The sequence below is a fragment of the Vanellus vanellus genome (assembly GCF_965231255.1).
Source record: "Vanellus vanellus genome assembly, contig: HAP1_SCAFFOLD_110, whole genome shotgun sequence".
Taxonomy (NCBI): Eukaryota; Metazoa; Chordata; class Aves; order Charadriiformes; family Charadriidae; genus Vanellus; species Vanellus vanellus.
Window position 1 is genome coordinate 491,418 of NW_028127815.1, and position 10,594 is coordinate 502,011.

The 10,594-nt window shown below is 51.9% G+C and overlaps 2 protein-coding genes across 2 annotated transcripts; both read right to left on the reverse strand.

Annotated features, from left to right (window-relative positions):
- Positions 1–930, reverse strand: LOC309684977 (olfactory receptor 14A16-like; the record flags this gene model as incomplete). The annotated part of the gene is made up of 1 exon (XM_082500810.1): positions 1–930. One exon carries the CDS (start codon positions 928–930, stop codon positions 1–3), a length of 930 nt encoding a protein of 309 aa, XP_082356936.1.
- A 7,607-nt stretch (positions 931–8,537) lies between these two features.
- LOC309684978 (olfactory receptor 8A1-like) lies at positions 8,538–9,497 on the reverse strand (the record flags this gene model as incomplete). Its single annotated transcript, XM_082500811.1, has 1 exon — positions 8,538–9,497. One exon carries the CDS (start codon positions 9,495–9,497, stop codon positions 8,538–8,540), a length of 960 nt encoding a protein of 319 aa, XP_082356937.1.
- Between the last annotated feature and the right edge of the window lie 1,097 nt (positions 9,498–10,594).

The following is a 10,594-nucleotide window of genomic DNA, read 5'->3' on the forward strand; positions in this document are numbered from 1 at the left end:
TCAGTGAAACAGCGTCCACTGGGCCTGTTTCCACAGGGCATCCTTCAGCTCCTGGTTCCTCATGCTGTACATGAGGGGGTTCACTGCTGGAGGCACCACTGAGTACAGAAATGACACCACCAGGTCCAGAGATGGGGAGGAGATGGAGGGGGGCTTCAGGTGGGCAAACACTCCAGTGCTGAGAAAGAGGGACACCACGGCCAGGTGAGGGACACACGTGGAAAAGGCTTTGTGCCGTCCCTGCTCAGAGGGGATCCTCAGCACCGCCCTCAGGATCTGCACATAGGACAGCACAATGAAAACAAAACACCCCAATGCTAAACAGACACTAACTACAATCAGTCCAACTTCCCTGAGGTAGGAGTGTGAGCAGGAGAGCTTGAGGATGTGGGGGATTTCACAGAAGAACTGGTGCAGGGCATTGCCCTGGCAGAGGGGCAGTGAAAATGTATTGGCCGTGTGCAGCATAGCATTGAGGAACCCACTGCCCCAGGCAGCTGCTGCCATGTGGACACAAGCTCTGCTGCCCAGGAGGGTCCCGTAGTGCAGGGGATGGCAGATGGCAACGTAGCGGTCATAGGCCATGACGGTGAGGAGAAAATACTCAGTTGAAATAAAAAAGAAAAAGAAAAATACCTGGACAGCACATTCTGCATAGGAGATGGCCCTGGTGTGCCAGAGGGAATTGCCCATGGTTTTGGGGAGAGTGGTGGAGATACAGCCCAGGTCCAGAACAGAGAGGTTGAGGAGGAAGAAGTACATGGGGGTGTGGAGGTGGTGGTCGCAGGCGATGGTGGTGATGATGAGGCCGTTTCCCAGGAGGGCAGCCAGGTAGATGCCCAGGAAGAGCCAGAAGGTCAAGAGCTGCAGCTCCCGTGTGTCTGCAAATGCCAGGAGGAGGAAGTGGGTGATGGAGCTGCCATTGGGCATTTTCTTCTTTTGGGCACAGGGACCTTTTCAAAATGTAAAGACAGTGACAAGTTAGGGTAGAATTCATAGAATCATAGAATGGTTTAGGTTGCAAGGGACCTTGAAGATCACTGAGTTGCAACCCCCTTGCCATGGGCAGGGACACCTCCAACCACACCAGGTTGCTCAAAGCTCCATCCAGCCTGGCCTTGAACACCTCCAGGGTTGGAGCTTCCGCAACTTCTTTGGGACACCTATTCCAGTGCCTTAACACCATAAAAGTGAAAAATTTCTTCCTAATATAAATCTACCTTCTTCCAGTTGAAAGCCATTCACCCTCAGCCTATGTCTACATTCCCTTGTAAAATGTCCTTCCCCAGCTCTCCTGTAGCCCCTTTAGTTACTGGAGGGCCACAATAAGTTCTCCCTGGTGCCTTCTCTTCTCCAGGCTGAGAAACTCTAACTCTCCCAGCCTGTCCTAATAGGAGAGGGCCTCCAGCCCTCTGATCATCTTTGTGGCCATCCTCTGGACCCACTCCAACAGGTCCATGCCCTTCTTTTGTTTGGGGCTCCAGAGCTGGAATTCTCTGAGTATAATCTATTCAATTTCTCATAAAACACCCCCAAACCACTTTTACCTTTCCAGGAAGACCTTTTGTGAGCTGAGATTGGTGCTGTCTGAGGGTGCCCCAGAGAACAGGAGGTTCTGCTGTTGGCTCTGCAGGACTCAGACCCGCCCTACAGCAAAAGGAAAATAGGAACTTGGGGTGATCTCAGATTAAATCCACTTTTGATAGCCAAGAGCTGTTCAGCATTGTGGCTCCCAATGCACCCGACTGCAGAGCAGAGCTGTGGGGATGTTGTTGTGTTCGTACTGTTTTAGTTGCCCCAACACACCTTAGGAGTGTTTTTAAGACAGAAATTCTGCTGCACTTTGTGGGTCCTGAGACACAAACGGGCTGTCATTGAAGGGGGTTGACTAGGTGACCCGTAAAGGCCCCTTCCAACCACACCATTCTAGGAGTCTACGATTCTGTGGCACTGGTGAGAGCAGAGGAATGCGCCTTCCAAGTGCATCTCTCTAAAGCCCTCAGCCCCTCTAATCATACCTGAGGAAGACCTCAGCTCTGCCCTCCCAGCCAGGGACACAGAGGGCTCATTACAGCTGCCCACAGACAGCTGCCCAGTAGCGTTTCCATGGCTTTAGCACCACGATGTCTTCTCTGTGGGACTGCTAGATAACACAGAGATGCCGTGGGAGAACTGTGTCCTTCTGGAGGGCAGCCTGCAGCCCAGCAGGACCCCTCAAAGAAGGAATCACGTATCTTAAATTTGCTCATCCTGAAGGCACGATCAGGTCATTTCCAGCCGCATACACTGTGATTCCAAGAGCGCCAAAGGCAGACAGGATGCAAGTTGGCTGCTTTTCCTCCATGGACATATGTGCACGAAAGGACGTGCAGTGTTGGTGTCTCAGCTGCGCTTCAATCCTTAGCCCCCCCACCAGGGAGTGTAACAGTAAGAACAAGGGCAGACGGGAGAAGAGGGAATGCCAAAGTACCTCTGCCAGGGCAGGCAGGTGAGGGAGACACAGTCGGACACTTGAGCAAATCTCCTCTGTGGTGGTCAGGTTGCTGGAAAGGCAACTCATGACCAAACCCGCATGACACGAAGGGCAGAGGCTCTGCTGTGTGAGCGAGGGAACCAGGGGTTGCTCCTCCCCTGCACTGTCGGGGAGGGCAGGGAGATGCCTGTATCCCCCTTCCCACAGCATTTCTGGGAGCCCGGCTCTCTTCCTCCCTGCCCATGACTCTCTTACCTGGAGCTTGTCTTGTCCAGGACCTGTTTCTCTGTCCCCATATCTCCTCCCTCTTCATGCTCACAGACCCCATTCCGCCTGCTGCGTGCACAGCTCTGCCCTGCAGACCCCTCCTGGCATCAGGGCACTGCCCAGGGACATCTTCGTGTGCAGGGGTTAACGAGAACCTCAGACAAGTCCTATCAACAAATGGGGTCTCAGAGCCTTGTGCACGGTGGAGAAATCCATTCCCATCTCTCCCTGCCCATCCAGCCGACCAAGAGGAGAAAACTCACAGCATAGACTTGTTCCCTTGCAGGTGACTAGTTCTTTGACATTGTTTTTCAAAAGAACCCTCTGCAAATGTCCTTGGGGTGATCTGGAGCTGGGACCAGTCCTCAACCCTGCAGTTCCCTTGCAAAAGCAGAAGTAATCTGCCTCACTGGCGGTCACTCCTTCCACCCACAGCTTCTCCACACAGCACCATGGGAGCTCCCCGGGCAGGCTGAGAGCATACCCTAGCAGGCGGCAGAGCCCCTGCCCCGGCACACAGCCACCGGGGTGCAGGGACCCTGCTGGCAAGGACAGCCCTGCCCACCCCTGCCTGCACACCCAGTGTCACCTCCTGCAGACGTCCCCAGGAGCAGGCAGCCATCGTGCCCTGTGCCTCTGATGGTGGGGCAGGGAAGACCTGCTCTGGAGCACGTCCTTCTCCTTTGCCCCAGCCATGGAAGGTGCCAGCTGTAGATGGTGCCAGGAGCTGCAGCTGCACTGCCCCGCAGCCAGAGACTTACTGTGCCGAGGGCTGTGGAGATGCCTCCCCTGGTGAACACTCCGCTCTGCCCTCGCTGCCTGCAGGCAGTGCCCTCAGCCCTCCTGCGCTGTGCAGAGGAGCTGCTCCTGGGCAGAGTTGTCTCTCTGCAGCGCTGCCCACTTGCCAGGAGCTCCCTCCTTCCCAGCAGCCCGGCCCAGCTCAGCAGCAGAGGACCAGCCCATGGTGGCACTGTCTCTGTCCCCTCTGGGCTCCCTGGAGGTGTTCCTGGGGCTCCAGGGGAACCTGCTGGGAAACAGCCTGATGCAATCCCTGATGTTCCCTCCCTCAGCAGAGACACTTACTTCCAGCTGTGTCATTTCTCCCAGCAGAAGAAGAGCTGGCCATGAGTAACCCCTCTTCTTGTCCCATCAATAGCACACACAGGGCTTTGCATACCAGGATTCCTTATGGCAAGTCACCACCTGCCTGGTGCCACAGCTCGGGGGGCTTCAGCCCAAACGTGCAGCAATGATCTCAGCCAGGGGCACAGACAGGACGAGCTGGAGCCGTTCCTGTGGTAGACAGAGCTGTGACATGGTGGCAGAGCTCAGTCCAGCTGGTCTTCAAGGACAGCCTCCTCCAAGCTCTGCTATAGTCCAGATTGCAATTCAGTCTAACCCTGAAAGGCAATTCAAGGGCACCAGAATGAGTGCTTACTCCTTCAGGAACAGTTCAAGGAGAAACAAAGCCACTGTGTGGCCACTGCTGAGTTTCATAAGAACAGGTGCTGATAGATCTGAGATACTCCATGTCCTCTTTGCCTCAGTCTGCCCCAGCAAGGTCTCCCAGGCCTCGTGCTCAAGGATGGAACCTGCAGGAGAACCACCGGCGGAAGCTGAGGGAGCTGAGTGGGCAGCCAGTGTCACAGTGGTCACTCTGCTTTGTCTTTGGAAGATCACGGAGACTGGGGGAATTGTCTGCTCACTGGCAGCGCCCAAAAAGTGCATGCCCCAAAGGATTAGCAGGGGAGCTGAAGGCTGTGCCCCAGAGCATGTCCACTCAGGGCCTTTTTCTGTGTGTTTGAAACAGAAGGTGACGGGATTTACCCAAAGCAGATCGCACCTGGCCATCCTCTTTGCTTTCTGTGCTGAAAGGACAGGATTGCTGGGCAGAGAGAGCAGTAACTTTTACTGGGAAGTCAGAAGGGCATTCAGCATCACCCCCAGCTTGTTTCTAACTGAGGACAGTAGAATCTGCATGGGTAGATAAGCAGGTGGGTAAAAAAAAACAGCTGAACTGCTGGGCTTGGAGGCATGTGGTTCCTGCGTGGTACTGTGCCTGGAGGTATCTCCAGTAGGGTCCTGCAGGGGTTGATACCATAACCTGCCCCATTTGACATGTTTATAATGCCCTGGAGGACATAAGAGTGAAAACTGAGTAGGAGGGTGGTGCTGCACCGCAGCGGGACCCTCCCAGAGGATCTTTGATCTCCATGTTTGGAGGTTTTCAGGTTTCAGCTCCACAGTCACAGCAGACCAGAGTCTGAGGTTGGCGATTTCCCACCCTTTGGTGGGAGGCTGGACCAGAGACCCCGACAGACCCTTTCCCTACAGCCCTTCCCTGAGCCTGGATGTGAGGGTGGCTACAGCAGATGCCCATGGGACAATTCAGAGTGGAACTGTCCTGTGATCAGTGGGTCTCTACTTCGACCTTTAGTTCCAAGCAGGGCTAGTTCTGAGGCTGAGCAGGTTGCTCAAGAAACAGCAGCGTCCCAGTGCAGAGTCTGCACACAAGAGCCACACATCAAAGACGCCATTACAGACACGGGGACAAGGCATTTGACCAGCTCGTTGAACCCAGAAATCGGTATGACATGCCTCCTGAGATTCCCACAAGCACCTAAGATTTTGTCCAGGGAAGTGTGATTCCTTTTTCGGTGTCCTGCCTGTCTCCGGCCCCATGTGGTGCTTTAGGATGTGAAGAGAATCAAACCCAACTTTTGGACTAGATTAGTTTCATTTTCCATGCTGGAATGCGGGGCAGATGAAGGCAGCTCTGAGCTCTCTGCTGCACAGCTTGGACTTCCGAGAATGGAAACGCAGGTAATCTTCTGGTGTGATCACCGATTTGCCTGCCTTTGTGCCTTTTCACTAACCGGGGATCTGTCCGTCGGCCTGAGAAACTACTCCCCTATTCCACCTCCCTCTCTTCATAAAAGGAGGGAACAAAGATATGGAGCATGGATGACTTAAGGACACTATTGTAATCTTTACATTATAGGAGAGAGAAAAGATAGTACAACTAATTCCAAACTATCCTTGAGATGCATTCTGATTCTTCCTTCTTTCCAAAGCTCAGCCACCTTAGATCTTGAAAGGACTGCCTCAAATCTCTCCAACTAAAATCCCACAAGCCTTCTCTCAGAGAAGTCCTTTCAGCACAGGACACCTCTGCCCGTCACTTCTGCCCTATGCCCAAACTCTGTTTTGCAGTTGGGCGAAGTCAAGGTGTCAAGGTACTCCCTTGCAACATCTTCCCTACAAAAGTTGTCTTCTCTTCATGCTGATCCCACTTGCATGGCCTCATGTTATGTACAGCTCCATCCTCCTCTTGCAGAGCTCCACTGGGTGACCAGTTTTCCCTTTCTTTCCTGCCCATTCACCTTCACAACCTTTTTGTATTTTATGCGTACCAAATATTATCTGAAGCAACACATTTATTGCCCCCAGCTTCACCCATTTCCAACTGCAGGCTGAGCTATTTCTCCTCTTTGAGCAGACATTGTGCAAAGCTGCTCCAGGTATGGAAACTCACTTAAATGCAGCACATTAATTGGGGCTCAATCAAATATAAAAAACGTATCCTGAGCTAGTTTTTCAGAGACAGTTTCAAAGTGGCAAAGCAGATTCAAAGTGTCTGAAGGAACTGGGGGTTTTTAACCTGGAGAAAAGGACGCTGAGGGGAGACCTTATTGCTCTCTACAACTACCTGAAAGGAGGTTGTAGCCAGGTGGGGCTTGGTCTCTTCTACCAAGTAACAAACGATATGACAAGAGGAATTGGGCTTGAGTTGCACCGGGGGAGATTTAGATTAGACATTAGGAAAAAACGTCTTGACTGAGAGGGTTATCAAGCATCGGACCAGGCTACCCGGGAAGGGGTTGAGTCACCATCCCTGGAGGTATTGAAAAGACATGTTGGGGTGGTGCTGAGGGACATGGTTTAGTGGTGGACTTGGTTAACAGTTGGACTCGATGATCCTAAAGGTCCCTTCCAACATAACGATTCCATGATTTTATGATTCTATGATTCCATGATTCTATGATTCCATGATTCTATGATTCCATGATTCTATTCTACATAAATTCTGAGAACCAAGTTACAAGAAAGGGAAAAATAGGTGAAGCTGTATTTTCCAGACTCACTAATTCTCTGTCAGTAAAGAGAAGGTCCCACAGCCTGTGGCACGTTTTCATTAGTTGGCCCTATGGGAAGTTTTGTTTCTTGGGTCTCTTGGCTCGAGCCTGCTGCGTTCCTATTTCCAGCAAGGGCAAAAGTTCCCGTTCAGGTATCAAACTTTTGCCCATCCTGCCCGGAGAGCCAGGACAGTTGTGTCACACAATATTCAGTGTCAGAGTGAAGATGGAAAAGAAGTGTGAATTGAAATGATTTGTCCTCCAATGGAAACTCAAATCCTGAGCTGGCTGGACCACATTGGCTGCAGTTAGACATAAGTTACCTGAGACAAATGTGAGTTCAGACCTGGTTGGCAGAGTTTCTCACACCCCTCACTGAGGAGAGCAGGGTGTTGCGAGAGGGGAGCGAGTATCTGTTCGCCAAATCCCCAGGTAGTGCCCAAACCATCTTGCCTTTGGCCTCTGGCATCTCATGCCTTGAGATGCAAGAAATGCGGGGCCTTCTGTCAGTAATCCTCCAACAATCCTTCAGGCGGTTGTGTGAGTTCCCTATCAGTTTCTAAAAAAATTAACACCCTCCCCCAAAACTAAACAAGCAAAAGCCCCACCAATCACAAAAAAAAACAAACCAAGAAGATCCAAGAAGCTCAAGGCCTCTTCTGAAGGGCAGCAAATTCTTGCAACTGTGATTTGAGCCTGGAAGTGGGAAGGAATTTTCGTCTGTGCTTGGAGGAGGAATAAGTGTGTTGTGGCAGTATGTCAGGGCCCAAGGCCCTTGCGCAAATCAGGGATGATGGAGACATTTCCATCTTGTGTGCGTGCCTCAGGGCAGGAAATGGGGCACGCCCGCTGCTGGGGGTGTGTGTACTCAGTCAAGCCTCATGAGCTGACCTTGTTCTCTCATGCAAGAAAGAAGAAAACAGGAGGACTGAGTTTGCCATACCTCAGTCAGCCAGTGGGAAACAAAAAAGTAAAGACATTGGGAGAGGAGGGTCGGAGAGGGGGAGGCAGATTAGGAGGAGGAAAGAAGGGGGAAAGTGATGATTGCTGTGTTCAAACATTGGGAAGCCAAGACCCAGCTTGTTTGCCTTTCTTCTGAAGATGGATCTTGGTTTTTCTTTTCGGGGGGAGGGAGGGCGGAGGTGTGTGACCCTGTCAGACGAGCTTTCACAGTTGTCCTCTGCTAGGAAGCCCAGAGAACACGAGGGCTGGCATGCATCTACTGGGATTTAGACGTGTCCACTAGCGGGGCTTGATTCAGCTGCCCACTTCTCACTGCCAATAGGGAGGTGCCCTGAGGAGTCCCAGGCATGCAAGAATGGCAGCCCTCAGCTTGGCTGGGTAACGGAAGAGGAAACAGCATGTTTAGCGTAAGTTTTCTCCCACTCCTGGGCAGGTGTGGCATTTCACAGCTCCCACCTGCAGGATCACAATCGTGTTTACTTTAAAGAAGGAAGCAAGCCAGGGAAGATTTGACACTCTTCAACACCAGACCTGTATTTCTTTAAGACACAAATTCCCCTCTCCCACTTCTCATTCCACAACCAGTCCACAGATTCTGCACTTCTAAAGATGGACCTGGGACACAAAATATGCACTTACGAATTGTCCATGCTTGGTCAAAGGAGACCCACAACCTGTGTCTTCCTGGTGGATCTCAACTAGTATGAGCTCTCGACGCAGGCCACAGTTTTTCTGAGTGCATTTCCTAGAGCCCCCTTGACCTCCCTGTTCTGCAGGCTGTAGAGGAGAGGATTGACCATGGGCGTGAGGATGGTGTAGAAAAAGGAGAGCACTTGATTGAGCTGCCTCAGTGAGGCTGTCCTGGGTATCATATAGACAACGACGAGGGTGCCATAGAAAACAGTGACCACCATGAGGTGAGAGGAGCAGGTGGAGAAGGCCTTCTGCCTCCCCATGGTGGTGGGGATCCTCAGGATCGCAGCTATGATGCAGATGTAGGATACCAAAGTGACTACAAACGGGACGACTACATCCAGAAAACAGATTATGAAAGTCACCAGTCTAAGCACGGTGGTGTCACTGCAAGCGAGCTCTAGCAACGGGGCAAAATCACAGAAGAAGTGATCAATTGCATTGGGACCACAGAAGTGTAACTTGGAAAATTGTCCAGTGACTATGGTAGACATCAGTAATCCTGCTAGCCAGGACCCAGCCGCCAGCTGGAGACAGAGCTTCCAGTTCATGAGGCTTGCATAGAGCAGGGGTTGACATACGGCCAAGTACCGATCATAGGACATGGTGGCCAGCAGGTAGCACTCAGCACCTGCAAAACAGCCAAAGAAAAAGAACTGCGTCATGCAGCCTTGAGCAGAAATGGTTCTGTCCCTGGTTAGGAAGCTGGCCAGCAGCCTGGGCAGGATAGTGGAGGTATAGCAGATTTCTACACTGGATAAATTCCCCAGGAAGAAGTACATGGGAGTGTGAAGATGCCGATGTGCCACCACCAGCACAACAACGAGGATGTTGCCAAACATGGTCACCGTGTAGATCATGAGAGAGAGGATGAAGAGAGGCACCTGAAGCTTGGGGACGTTACTCAAGCCCAGCAGGAGGAACACCACTGGTGAGGTCTGGTTGTCCCATTCTTCTTTCTCCATGAAGTGCCGTAGGACCTTCTTTTCCCCATGAGGCAGGAAGGGAACCTGGGGAAGGGCATGCGTTTCTGTGTTTTTTGTGAAAATGAACTGGGAAGAAGTCACTGCCAGAGACAACATGGAGGTTTTCCCCCATTTGACTGAATTCCGACTTGGTGTAGGGGCACTATGGGCAAGAAAAGGTTCTTTGAGAGGGCCAAACTGCTCTTCTTTGAAGAATCTCCTCTGATTAGAGAGGTGAGTTGCCGCATCGAGGTGCCTATTTCTGTGGAATGAAAGAGAACGTTCATTTGATCACATTAGATGATGATGCGTGAAGTTATTGCCAGGACTAGCCAGCATAGGTTTAGCCAAATCCTGCTTTCAAGCAACAGAAAGATGGGCCAGGGAGGAAAACTCCATCATGCAAAAAAGCCTTTAGGGGAATACATCACTGACCTCAGCATTGCCACCTGAGTGCTCAGGGCTCCCTGTTCAGCACTGCAATGAAGACACAAGAGTGTCCTGGGGGTGAGTGGGGACTGAGGCGGTGCAGGATCATCATGAAGCACAGGTTTCCAGTAAATGCCTGATACGCACCTGGTTGCCTGCCCAGGGAACGCCTGTGACTGAAAGAGAAAGCCCACACCACCTCTCCGGGCTTCCATAACGCTCGGGTCAGACAAAACACTGTCCCTGATGATGATGCTCTGCCTCAAACTTTACACATTTGACAGAGAGTTGGAGATGGCCAAGGCAGGCACCTGGAGAGCCCAGAGAGTTCCTGGGACGGAGGAGCCCTTTGACTCAGTGATTCAGCGCACCTACACTGGGATGCATTGTTCCAGAAGGTGCTTCCATGGGGAGGGTGCCCCAGAGTCAGTGCTCTCAGTAAATCACACCCCATGTGGATGGCTGAGAGACAGCTGTGAGAGAGCTGAGGCATTGAGGTGAAGCCCTAAGACACAAGCAAGATGGAGAAAGAGACAGAGAGAGAATAAGAGTTGAGACATTAAAGGACGTGTGTTGGCACGCTGGCCCCATACCCTCCTCTCCAACCTCTTCATGTCCACGGAGGTGTCCGAGTGCCCATCAGCTGATGCCCCGCAGCTCTGTCTCTG